The sequence below is a fragment of the Rosa chinensis genome, chromosome 1, assembly GCF_002994745.2.
Source record: "Rosa chinensis cultivar Old Blush chromosome 1, RchiOBHm-V2, whole genome shotgun sequence".
Classification (NCBI taxonomy): Eukaryota; Viridiplantae; Streptophyta; class Magnoliopsida; order Rosales; family Rosaceae; genus Rosa; species Rosa chinensis.
Window position 1 is genome coordinate 40,800,846 of NC_037088.1, and position 13,350 is coordinate 40,814,195.

Sequence of the window (13,350 nt, forward strand, 5' to 3'; positions counted from 1 at the left end):
ACTTTTACTTTCGGTTTAGTACTTTTTGTGGCCCTAAAAGTTGACCTTTTGTTCGGGTCAAAATTTGAGGAAAGGTTCTTCATGGAAGTTGTAGAGGACGTTAAACCGAGCGCGTGCATATGTGGTGCGTAAAAATCGGACTTAGTATGCGAGAGTTATGGCCAAAAATGTGAAGTTACTGTTCATGGTAATTTTTGATTAAAATAGAAAGTTACCTAGGGTAGGTTTCCATTTCCGGAAACCCACCCTTCCCCTTTCTCTCTCCTCCCCCCCGAGCTCTCTCTTCTCCGGTTCGACCCTTTCCTTCCTCCCTCCGATTTCCGGCGATTCCGGCCACCAACCGGCGTGCCACCGGTCACCAGAGGAGCGCTTCCTCCCTCCGAGCACCCCAGCAGCCTTGGTTTTCCACGATTTGGCCGGAAAACCACGGATCGAAGCCTAAACCACTCCGGCTGCAGTTTGGGACTTTTGCCGATTCCCGGCGATTCCGGCCACCTCCGGTCCCCATTTCTTCGTCGAAGGTTTGGTTTTTACCACTGATCATTTCCCCTATGGTCTTGTAACGCGATTTGAAGTGTAGAGGCCGGATCGAATTAGGGTTCTTGAAATTTTCTGGGTTTGTGTTCTTGGATTGATTTCGACTGTTTCTAGTTGTTATTTGGGAATGTTGTAGTTGAGAAGTTGAATCAGTGTGTTGAGTAGGTGCTGCTGCCAAAGTTTGGTGGCCATCGGAGCTGGTGGCGGTGGCGGCGGTGCCGCCACTGTGGGCGGCGGTAGCGGCGGCTAGGGAAGCTTTTTAATTTCATTTTCTGGCTAGTTAAATTCTATAATTATCATAGGGCATATATGTGAAGTTTGGTGAATTTTGGAGGAGTTTGGAATTGTTTGTGAATTTTCGAAGTTTGGAGTTTTGTGGTGGAATCATGGGACATCCGGCCGTCGGATTTCCCTCGTTTTCATTATTGGAATATGTAAATTGAGGAATTGGAATTGTGGAAGAGATTTGGGGTGAATTTGAGAAGTATTGGAGATAGAGATTTTCAGGTTTCGTTTAGGTTCGTAATTATTTTATCGAATTGCCGTTTACGGAAATTTAATTGTGTACAGGGCAATGTTGCGAGCTACGGCTAGATAAAGGAACTCGTTTGTGTGGTCACCCAATAGTACTGTGAGTGGACCTTTGATTTTAATTGATGCATGCAAATTAAATTCCGCATGTTTTAAGATATTGATTTATCAACTTATTTATCGAGCATTTTATTTTGTTTGGTTTATGATTGATTTATTGGTTTGAACATTTGAATTAAATTTCGTTATGCTCGATTTGAGGACTTTGACTCATGCGGATCAATTTATACTATTTATTTATTTCTACTCGACGATTTGAGATTATTAATGAGTTTCGAGGAAGTATAATTTTATACTTATTTATACCTTACTTATATTTGAACCTGAGTTGAGCTTGGCGTGCGGGGTCACGTCTTTATACATTTGGATTTTTACTTTGTGAAATAAGTGGGGAAATTATACAGTTTTGCTTGGCTTTCGACTATCTTCTTTTTCACCATACGCGGGTCATGTGTTTAGGTCTCCTCCTCACTTACTTTGTGTTTGTGGGTGGCAGTGACGTAGCTTTCTCCTCCTCACGTGGGTGGTAGTCGAGGTTATATTCTCCTCCTCGCACAATCTATGTGCGAATGGTAGTTGAGGTTATTAGTTCTCCTCCTCGCACAATCTATGTGCGAATGGCAGTCGAGGGTAGGTAGAGCCTGAGGGGCTCCATTCCCGTATGGTGAACCCATTTCCCCTATGTTCTTTGATTGTTGTTCTTAGCTAGCGGGGCTAGCTCGATTTTCATTTAACCAGCGGGGCTGGTCTTGTTTTCCTTGAGTATCGGAGTTCCAACTTTTTCTTTTAAATCATATGGGACTAGCGGGGCTAGTCGGTTTTTATGAGTGGAATTTCTCTTGTTTTGTTTTCGTTAATCATTGCATGCATCGGGAATTTCTAAAAGAAATAAATGTGGGAAAGTATAAAATCCATTTGGTTTATATTTGTTTATTTTTGTCCACTCACGCTAACGTTTTTATGTACTTTCCCCTGGGCCCTTCGTTTTCAAATGCCCAGTTTGCAGGCGTTATTAGTTGAGGTCGGGCGTACGTGGTTCGAGGCATAGTTGACGAATAGCTTCCGCACTTCTTTGTTTGGCTCTGATCTATTGTGGGTTACTGTTTTGGGTAGTCCACTTTAGGGGTGACTCGACCAGTTCTCGGTAGAGTTATCACTAAGGTGGGCCCCGCAGGGCCACCTCGGGTTCCAGGGTGGAATCCGGGGCGGGTCCTGTCAGTTGGTATCAGAGCATTAGGTTGTTAGGTTCTGTAGACTCGTTTCTATTCTGTTACCTTATATGCTTGGTGTTGCCTAGTACCTCTCGAGTGATGGCCCGACTGCAGCGGTTCCCCATCGTGTACTCTTCGGTGCTGTGGTATTCATCAAGTGTGTAAGGTACAAAGTTAGTTGGTTCTCTTCTGGTGCTATGCCTCTTGTACGCCGACCTCCTAGGGTTTTCTTTGCGTATTCGATTGGTTAATTACCTTGCGCCTATCCCCGGTGATGGTAGAGTAAAACTACTCTACAGTTTCGAGTTGTGCTACGAAATGTGATTTGAGGAAAATGTTATGGTTGTCTTTTCCTCGATGTCAACAATTTTGTTGGGGCATGGATTAGGGTGCGGAAACCAGAGTTCGAGTTTGTGTTTGAGTGTCTGTGATGAGTGACAATATTTTTGGGTTGTCTCTGCGTACTATAATTGCTTCGGAAATTGGATTGTTACGTGGCGGGACCACTTTCTGATCCGTGTGTTGTGTGGTTTGATACAAGATATTGGACGAGTGCTATTTGTTCTCCATCATGGATACCCTGGTGAATGGTGTTTTGTCGTCCTAGAAAACTGGTTGTTGTTTGAGTTTAATACGTGTAGAGGATTGCTTTGGAGGAATTGAGTAATCTTACTATTTTGGTGCCATTACTGGTGGTAATAGTTAAGTTATTGAGATATTTGTTCTGACGATGAAACGAGTTTCGAAAGATGTGTTACATGACGTGATCGGCTATGTAAGTGACATTCGGGGACGTGTATAGTTGTTACTTGTCCGTGTTAATTTCGAGGGCGAAATTTTTTTTAAGGAGGGGAGATTGTAACGTCCCGAACCTGAATTTACCGGTTTACTAGTCATTTGGACGGTAAACAGCCTTTACTTTCACTTTTACTTTCGGTTTAGTACTTTTTGTGGCCCTAAAAGTTGACCTTTTGTTCGGGTCAAAATTTGAGGAAAGGTTCTTCATGGAAGTTGTAGAGGACGTTAAACCGAGCGCGTGCATATGTGGTGCGTAAAAATCGGACTTAGTATGCGAGAGTTATGGCCAAAAATGTGAAGTTACTGTTCATGGTAATTTTTGATTAAAATAGAAAGTTACCTAGGGTAGGTTTCCATTTCCGGAAACCCACCCTTCCCCTTTCTCTCTCCTCCCCCCCCGAGCTCTCTCTTCTCCGGTTCGACCCTTTCCTTCCTCCCTCCGATTTCCGGCGATTCCGGCCACCAACCGGCGTGCCACCGGTCACCAGAGGAGCGCTTCCTCCCTCCGAGCACCCCAGCAGCCTTGGTTTTCCACGATTTGGCCGGAAAACCACGGATCGAAGCCTAAACCACTCCGGCTGCAGTTTGGGACTTTTGCCGATTCCCGGCGATTCCGGCCACCTCCGGTCCCCATTTCTTCGTCGAAGGTTTGGTTTTTACCACTGATCATTTCCCCTATGGTCTTGTAACGCGATTTGAAGTGTAGAGGCCGGATCGAATTAGGGTTCTTGAAATTTTCTGGGTTTGTGTTCTTGGATTGATTTCGACTGTTTCTAGTTGTTATTTGGGAATGTTGTAGTTGAGAAGTTGAATCAGTGTGTTGAGTAGGTGCTGCTGCCAAAGTTTGGTGGCCATCGGAGCTGGTGGCGGTGGCGGCGGTGCCGCCACTGTGGGCGGCGGTAGCGGCGGCTAGGGAAGCTTTTTAATTTCATTTTCTGGCTAGTTAAATTCTATAATTATCATAGGGCATATATGTGAAGTTTGGTGAATTTTGGAGGAGTTTGGAATTGTTTGTGAATTTTCGAAGTTTGGAGTTTTGTGGTGGAATCATGGGACATCCGGCCGTCGGATTTCCCTCGTTTTCATTATTGGAATATGTAAATTGAGGAATTGGAATTGTGGAAGAGATTTGGGGTGAATTTGAGAAGTATTGGAGATAGAGATTTTCAGGTTTCGTTTAGGTTCGTAATTATTTTATCGAATTGCCGTTTACGGAAATTTAATTGTGTACAGGGCAATGTTGCGAGCTACGGCTAGATAAAGGAACTCGTTTGTGTGGTCACCCAATAGTACTGTGAGTGGACCTTTGATTTTAATTGATGCATGCAAATTAAATTCCGCATGTTTTAAGATATTGATTTATCAACTTATTTATCGAGCATTTTATTTTGTTTGGTTTATGATTGATTTATTGGTTTGAACATTTGAATTAAATTTCGTTATGCTCGATTTGAGGACTTTGACTCATGCGGATCAATTTATACTATTTATTTATTTCTACTCGACGATTTGAGATTATTAATGAGTTTCGAGGAAGTATAATTTTATACTTATTTATACCTTACTTATATTTGAACCTGAGTTGAGCTTGGCGTGCGGGGTCACGTCTTTATACATTTGGATTTTTACTTTGTGAAATAAGTGGGGAAATTATACAGTTTTGCTTGGCTTTCGACTATCTTCTTTTTCACCATACGCGGGTCATGTGTTTAGGTCTCCTCCTCACTTACTTTGTGTTTGTGGGTGGCAGTGACGTAGCTTTCTCCTCCTCACGTGGGTGGTAGTCGAGGTTATATTCTCCTCCTCGCACAATCTATGTGCGAATGGTAGTTGAGGTTATTAGTTCTCCTCCTCGCACAATCTATGTGCGAATGGCAGTCGAGGGTAGGTAGAGCCTGAGGGGCTCCATTCCCGTATGGTGAACCCATTTCCCCTATGTTCTTTGATTGTTGTTCTTAGCTAGCGGGGCTAGCTCGATTTTCATTTAACCAGCGGGGCTGGTCTTGTTTTCCTTGAGTATCGGAGTTCCAACTTTTTCTTTTAAATCATATGGGACTAGCGGGGCTAGTCGGTTTTTATGAGTGGAATTTCTCTTGTTTTGTTTTCGTTAATCATTGCATGCATCGGGAATTTCTAAAAGAAATAAATGTGGGAAAGTATAAAATCCATTTGGTTTATATTTGTTTATTTTTGTCCACTCACGCTAACGTTTTTATGTACTTTCCCCTGGGCCCTTCGTTTTCAAATGCCCAGTTTGCAGGCGTTATTAGTTGAGGTCGGGCGTACGTGGTTCGAGGCATAGTTGACGAATAGCTTCCGCACTTCTTTGTTTGGCTCTGATCTATTGTGGGTTACTGTTTTGGGTAGTCCACTTTAGGGGTGACTCGACCAGTTCTCGGTAGAGTTATCACTAAGGTGGGCCCCGCAGGGCCACCTCGGGTTCCAGGGTGGAATCCGGGGCGGGTCCTGTCAGCATATGAACAGACAGACAGTCTATCTTTTATGAATTCCAGAGCATTTTTTGCAAATATTAACATTAGTATTTGATTGTTACCTGAATTAGATGTGAATGTTCCAGCGCATCCATAATTAGTCCACCAGTAGTTTGTTGAAGAGAGACCAAACTTTCCACTCAGGAAACAAAAAGCAGTTCATTTTCACGGTATGTGATCAAACCATAATTCTCCATGGCCCCACCAGAAAATTCAGGAACCGCAACCATATCAAGTTTGGGGAGTGAGTAAGGCATTGAGAAGTATCTAGATGACAAAACAAGGTTAGAAAGAGTTTAACACCGCAATGAACAGTGAAAGAAATCTTATCAGTCTGTATGACTACTGAATTGAACACCAACATTTGAGAGTGAAGGAAATTACTTGGAGAAAAGATCGAGGGTCTTAAGAGCAACATTTAAATCAAATTCCCCTTTTATTACTCTTCCCAACAGGGCAATATACAAAAATAGTAGGCACTCTGTTGCATAAAAAGTAAAACCTCAGTATAAAAGCCACAGACATGAATAACTAACCTTTAGAAAGTTAGCATCTATGTTGCTTGCAATTGCTCTGGCTAGCAATGTCTTCCCTGTTCCTGGGGGTCTATAGAGAAGAACACCCTGGAACAATTCAATAAAATAAGAAAGAAAACTTCTTAGCATGATAACATTACTAGGGAAAGCATGATAAAATTATTGAACATGTCACTAATAGTATGAAGTCAGCAAACTGTAAGGAATATAGAACATGCCTGGGGTGGATTGATGCCCACTGTAAGGAAGAGCTTAGGGTTCATTAGAGGCAGCTCCAGCCTTGAAAATGAAAGTTTCGAGTTAAAGTTCACTGTATTTCAAATAGTGTAACATTTTAAACTAGTTGTCATTGGGTAGTGATGTATTCAAAGTTCTCTTGTTTTCCATGAGCAGAAGTATAAAAAGAAAAAAATAACTAAAGGGGAGGGAGGGGGGAGAGGAAATACCTTGTTGGTACAATTATGCGCAGACAAATCAATTGTACTATTGTTGTCTTGACACTAGTCAATCCTGACCTTAAATCCAGCGTCTCCCCAGTAAAGGGCTGATCAAAGTCATGGAGCAACCTTATGTTTTGCCTTTCTTTCCAAAGCTTGCAACAGCAAGGTTGCCAGTATTTTCTAGTTGTGACATTGCACGACACACTATCACCAGAGCTTCAATGGCAACATCCCCACAGCAACTCTCAGACATACTGTGGGAATCATCAACAACAATAACAACTTGACAATCACGTTTGTTAGGCCGGGTCCGTCTTGGCCATATTTTATCTTTCTGGTACTCACTTGCTATGTAGGGTATCACCTAATAAATAAATATAACAGTGCAAGAAAAATCAACAAACACTAAACATTAGACTAAACACTAAACATAAATATAACTATCCTCTCCCCTGTGAAAAAATATAACAGCACAAGAAAAATAAATATAACTGTCCTCTCCCCTGTGAAAAAATAACATTAGACTAAACACTAAACATCTAGAACCATGTTCTCATGCAACATACGGGTTTATATCAGCTACAAGATTCACATTTCAGTAGATTGACTTGATATTACTTTGATTTTAGAAGCACCAGATGAATCTTTTTTGGGAAGCAACAGATAAGAAAATTGGATGTGAATTTTTAGATGCACCTGTTGGATCCACTTCACGAGAGATTTTAATTGCATCAGATGTAACAAGATCTTGATTAGCAGGTGAAATTGCTAAAATTATACTGTTGGGCTGCATAAAATGTTGAACAGATAAGATGATTAAACATAGAAACAACTTCAGGGGAAAAAAGAGAATTATAAAAAATAATAAATAAAAACAAAGAAGAAGAAGAAGAAAGCAGATCAAAATTTCAATGGACTTTACCTTCTCAATGTAGGAGCGAACCATATTTCAAATGTCCTGCACAATACTATCTGGCTGACCTCTACATTTACCAAGGCAGATTGTTAAGAGTCATATTACATATACCATTAATAGAATTCAATAAAAATTAATATGTACAAGGATCCCTAGGAATGTGTTAATACTAGCTATGCATTTATGTTCTACCATTCCTTTTTCTATCCATAGCCCTTCGGCTTCTTTACACTTTTCCACAGGTAGATACAACGACAAAGAAATACATGTAAAAACATGAGAGCCTTGATACTTACATTTGTTCTCAAATCTTTGAAAATTGAAGTAAATCACTAAGACATTCTCCATCTTAAAGCCTGAACCTGGAATTTCTCCCCCTATTGGAACCCATATTAATAAACATCTTCTTCACCTCCTTACAACACAGTTTATTATTAATATATTTCTACTGCATAGAAGAAATCAGATAAAAAGACTTAGAAACAAATTCTGTTAAGAGGAAAGAGACAAATGTTCAATAGAGATGGCAAGGAGTCTTAACAACCTTCTTAATCTTCATCATCATTATAAAGTGATTAAATATAACAGGATTCTAAGGACAATAGCAACAGAAAATACAAACTAGAAAAAAGGAAGGCAGTTCAAACAAATAATAAACAAAGAAGGAGGGTGCACAACTACAATACCTAGGTTCCCAACCCAGTACTTCTGCCATTCCAACAAATGATAAAAACAAATAGAGGTCCGACGTTTGAGGCTCAACTAGCAAGCTCTCGATGACCAATATGAAGGGCATCAAATTTTCCCAGTGCAACTATTCCTCCTAGGTACAATACCAAAATAAAAGAAATAATAAGTGCATGGCTTAAGATAAATATGCTTAACTAAGCAGATGGTTATACCAATTATAAATTTTCAGTACAGAAAGCACATATGCAAAGCCTATACATCTATAAAGAAAACTTAGTGAAAGAATGTTAGGAGTGCAGTGATACAACTTGCTAAGTGACCGAAAAAACTTGGCAATATCAGAATGTTGCAAATGAATCGAAAGGAGAAATTTAGAAGTTCTCTCAATTTCACAATACTCGAGAGTGTTCTATGTCAATAAAAAGGATTTGCATTGCAATTACTTGGGTATGAGAAAGCTTGTCGTATTACACTGATTTTGTATTAGTTTCTACTGCTCAGCAGTTGGTTAATTGATTTTAAATTTGAGCTTAGTAGGGTACTTTGAAAGTGGTGTCTCTAAGTTATCTAGTCATGAAGCTACTAAAAGAAGTGTGATAGAGTACTTGATGAATCAGCTAGGAGTAATTTCACCGGCTACAACACACAAAAGGGTTCTTACAGATAGACTAGTCCTGTACTTGCACGACTTAGCAACAAGTTTCTTTATATAATGTGACGAACATGTTGGTGAACAAATGAAACAGGGAAACAGGTGGAAAGAAAGAAACCTGCCACTGAGGACAACACGTCAGAGGGAAGCTCGCATTCGTCTTCTCGTTGGCTTTGCAAAAGAAAAGGAATCAGAGGTTTGACCACATACAAAATATTTACATACATTGCATGTGTGTGTATCTGAAGGATTAAAAATCAAAACCAAACCATGATAAGCACAACTGAATCAATTGATTAACACTGATCCCTACATTGTATCTCTCCATTGAATCAATAAGACTAGAAAGATGATAATCCATTCTGGGTTACTTGCTGCCCCACAAGTCTTAACAAATACTAGTCTTACATCTAAACAAGTTGTCAATTTCATTATTTGATAGACTATATATATCGAAGAAAGATCAGAATAAATAATAGCAAAGGTTGAATGGGAACAGAAATAGTGGAAAGGGATGGAGGAGTAATTAAGTAGTTGAAACAGTGGGAGAGTGTAGGAATGTCGGGAGGAGACTTGGAATGAATGATAGAGCGAAAGGACGAGATTCTATGAGCAGACAAGGATTTGAGAGAGCGTCATACTCGTAGCCCAGCGATTCGAGTACCCAATCCAAAGCCAAAGACGAACCCAAAACCAAGTTGGGGTTGGTGGCGGCGGCGGAGGTCGCGGTCTCGCAGCTGTAGGTGATTCGAGACATAAGAGCCACCACCACTAAACATTATTTGCAATTCGCTCACTCCCTCAAAACTCAATCCACTCACTCCTAAGTCACAACTCACAACAAAACCTTTTCAACATTCGTCCCCCTCAAATTAGACAGTGGGGAGGGCGTGAGGGTGGCGGAATTGGACAGCGGAGATGATGGGTGGGGAGAATCGGTGGTGGGGAGTGGGGGAGAAGTGAGGGAGCGGAAGAGAGAGGGGAGATGAGAGAAGAAAAGATTGGCTTCTAAGAGATAGACACGAATACAGAGGACTGATTTCACAGGCCAATCTCACGCTCCTTTTCAGTCCTCTGATTTCACTAATGGTGTTATTCCAACTGATTTCACAGTTTCGGGGACTGGATCTGAACAAAATTTCTGAATTGAGATATTCTAGGGATTTTGGGTTTCGGGGAAGCAAACGAGAGGTGGAGAGAGAAAATGGGGATTTTATGTGGCTGAAAGAGTGAACCGAGATGGGAAGGAGTAAATGTGTACAAATGCCAAAAATGACTTGGAAAAAAAAAAAGTGAAACTCACTTCTTCACACAACACAATTGTGTTGTCTGAGTATCACCCCTATTGACTAGTCAGCTAGGGTCTCGGCATTTTGAGAGGGAAAGGACTAGAATTTTTTGGAGGGAATTCTAAATATTCTCTCAGGGTTAGATTTGAAATATCCCCATATTTTACAACAACATATAAGTGTTGTCTGTATCTAACCATATTTTCAAAATGAAACGATCTTTGAGATAGGAAATCATCATCTTTTACAACTACACAAATGTGTCGTTTGAATGCTCACCATTTTTTCAAATTAAACGAGTATGGCTTTAGTCTATATTCAGACAACACAAAAAAAAATTATGTCGTCTGAAAAACTCAGACAACATAAAACAAAACTTATGTCGTCTGAAGCACATTTTGGCATAGTGCGTAGTCAAGAAATGTCAAGGTCGAAAATTTAAGAATTCGACCAATCAAGTTACTGTTCACTGACACTGGACATGGGTTTCCACCCGTTTTTTTTCTTGACCGGTCAAGACTGTTCAGCAGTTGTTTTTTTGTTTAATTTTCACTGTTCTTTTTTTATTTATTTTACTATTCATTGAATTTATATATATATATATATATATATATATTTGATGATAATAATGGAGATTTATGGATAATTATGCAATTTACTTTTTTGAAAAATATTTTCGGTGGACAAATTATGAGCCACCGACAATTTATCTTGAAATGAGTGAAGGCACAACCGACAATTTTCCTTGAAATGAGTGAAGGCACCACCGACAATTTTTTTGAAATGCTTGAAATAACCACCAACATCTTTGAACAGACCAGATCATTTGCATACTATTCAATCTAACAGTTATTGTTGATGTAATCTTATCTAAGATTTTGGATTAGATTACGGATTAGATTACGTCGAACCAGGAGTGGACACGTGTCCTCGAAGTATGATCACTTTTTATGGGAAAATTGTAAATAAATAGAGCAAGAGGCAGCACACCATTCCTCACAAGCTGATATTCACAAATCTCCTTCTTTTTCATATCTCCAGATCCAATACATTTCCTCTCCTTCCCTCATTTCAATGAAGAGATTATGGGCTAAGTATCGAAAATCTCGAGATGAAGATCATGAAGAGCTGTGTACGACTAATGCTCTTGTGGTAGCAGCAGTCGCTGAAGCTGAAGCTTCCTCCAGATCACGACGACGAGGTTCTCAACTATGGCTTGCACCGAATGAGGAGCGATTTAGGGAATCAAGAGGGAAAAACATGATGGAAAATTACTTTGTGGAGCGTCCAGTTTTCAGTGAAGATGTATTCTAGACACGGTACAGGATGAGTCACAATGTGTTCAACCGCATCTCTAGTGACCTTTGTCGCTATGACCAGTACTTTGTCCAGAAATCAGATGCTGCTAAGAAAGTCGAACTACTCCCCCAGCAGAAGCTGACATGTTCCTTAAGAATGCTTGCTTATGGTGCCAGGGCAAATCAATGCGCTGAGTATTGTCGGATGGCGAAATCTACCTCCATTGAGGCTCTGAAACGATTTACAAGAGGAATCATTAATCTGTACTCGGCAGAATACCTCCGGACTCCTACTCCGGCCGACCTCAAAAGACTTCTCACCAAAGCTGAGAGAAAAGGCTTTCCTGGGATGATTTGAAGCATAGACTGTATGCACTGGCAATGGAAGAATTGCCCAACAAGTTGGGCTGGAGAATACTGCGATCAAAAACGTGTGCCCACTATCATCCTCAAAGCAGTCGCTTCTTATGACACATGGATATGGCATGCCTTCTTTGGAATGCCTGGATCATGCAACAATCTCAACGTGCTTGCTAAGTCCCCGTTGTTTGACGAGCTCACTGCTGGTCGAGCCCCTCAGATCTAATTTCAAGTGAATAACAAGATTCACAATTTAGGGTACTATCTCGCTGATGGTATCTATCCACAATGGGTGACTTTCCTGAAATCAATTCCAAGGCCTACACGACCCAAGGATCTAAAGTTTTCCCAGGCTCAGGAGGGGTACAGGAAGGATGTGGAAAGATGTTTCAGCATTTTACAGACGCGCTTTAGTATTGTTCGAGGAGCGGCTCATGGCTGGGATAGAGAAAAGCTTCGATACATCATGTTGACGTGTATTATATTACACAACATGATAATCGAGGATGAAAGACCAGATGACAACGATGAGGATTTGGAGTCCGATGAAGAAGAGGATAACAATATGAGGCCCAGGTTGGCCCGGGTTTGGGAAGGACCGACCGGTGATGACTTCGATCCCGTTGGTAGAGATGGTTATTACTTCAACGGATTCATGGATCGATATGATGCCATTAGAAGTGCAAACAGTCACTCAAACCTTCAAGAAGATCTGATAGAGTATTTTTGGAACGTTCAAGGCAACATGGAGATCTAGATCATAATATAGGTTTTTTGGAATAATTGGCTAATATCTATGTTTTGTTATGTTTGTGTGCTTTGACCAGTACTTGTATTATGTTTTGGGAAGTTGGTGTGCTTTTAATTTGGCTAATATCTATGTTTTTTATGTCAGTGTGATTTTAATTTGGTTTGTATTATGTTTATTATGTGCTATGATTTTGAATATAAGGTGTGTGCTTTAATAAGAGGAATTTTCAAATACAACTTTTATTTCATTAAATTGTCGCTTACATAAATGATAAATGAAAAACTAGGAATAAGTACAATACAATTACACAACATGCATAATCACCTAATTATTCAAATCATGACCTTCATCCTCTCTAGGAATCCAATTTGTGTTTGAAGGTTCATCATTAGGGTTAGGGTTAGGGTTGGTGGAATCACCCGTAGAGAAAGGTGAAAATTGTGGTTGTGTAGGATATCCCCCGGGGTAAGGTGGTTGCGGATAGTATCCACCGAGGTAAGGGGGTTGTGGGAATCCACCGGTGAATGGAGGAGGTGGGAATCCACCAGTGAAGGGAGGTTGTGGGAATCCATCGGGGCAAGGTGGTTGTGGGTATGCACCGAGGTAAGGTGGTTGTGGGTATGCACCGGGGGTAAGGAGGTTGTGGGTATGTACCACCAAAATTTGGTTGTGGGAATGCACCACCAAAATTGGGTTGCGGATAGTATCCACCCATAGAATGTGGCGTCTGCTCGCCAAGTTCTTCTTTCTCCACTATCTTCTTTTACTTTCTTGACCAATAACGCTTTT

General features: G+C 40.6%; 1 protein-coding gene and 1 long non-coding RNA gene across 2 annotated transcripts; one reads left to right on the plus strand and one right to left on the minus strand.

Annotated features, from left to right (window-relative positions):
* Positions 1-7,342: 7,342 nt before the first annotated feature.
* Positions 7,343-8,258, minus strand: LOC121052540. Its single transcript, XR_005809397.1, has 3 exons — positions 8,208-8,258; positions 7,528-7,588; positions 7,343-7,392 (listed from the first exon to the last, which is right to left on the minus strand). It is a non-coding gene; the product is annotated as an uncharacterized LOC121052540 (long non-coding RNA).
* A 3,220-nt stretch (positions 8,259-11,478) lies between these two features.
* On the plus strand, positions 11,479-12,567 carry LOC112166892. Its single transcript, XM_024303821.1, has 2 exons — positions 11,479-11,788; positions 12,068-12,567. Exons 1-2 carry the CDS (start codon positions 11,479-11,481, stop codon positions 12,565-12,567), a joined length of 810 nt encoding a protein of 269 aa, XP_024159589.1.
* Positions 12,568-13,350: the final 783 nt, after the last annotated feature.

What these genes read in the sequence shown, in the direction of transcription:
- LOC112166892 (XM_024303821.1), top strand. Translation starts at nt 11,479, where the DNA reads ATGAGTCACAATGTGTTCAACCGCATCTCTAGTGACCTTTGTCGCTAT. An exon ending in CACCAAAGCTGAGAGAAAAG is followed by an intron (nt 11,789 to 12,067) that starts GCTTTCCTGGGA and finishes TTCACAATTTAG; the next exon opens with GGTACTATCTCGCTGATGGT.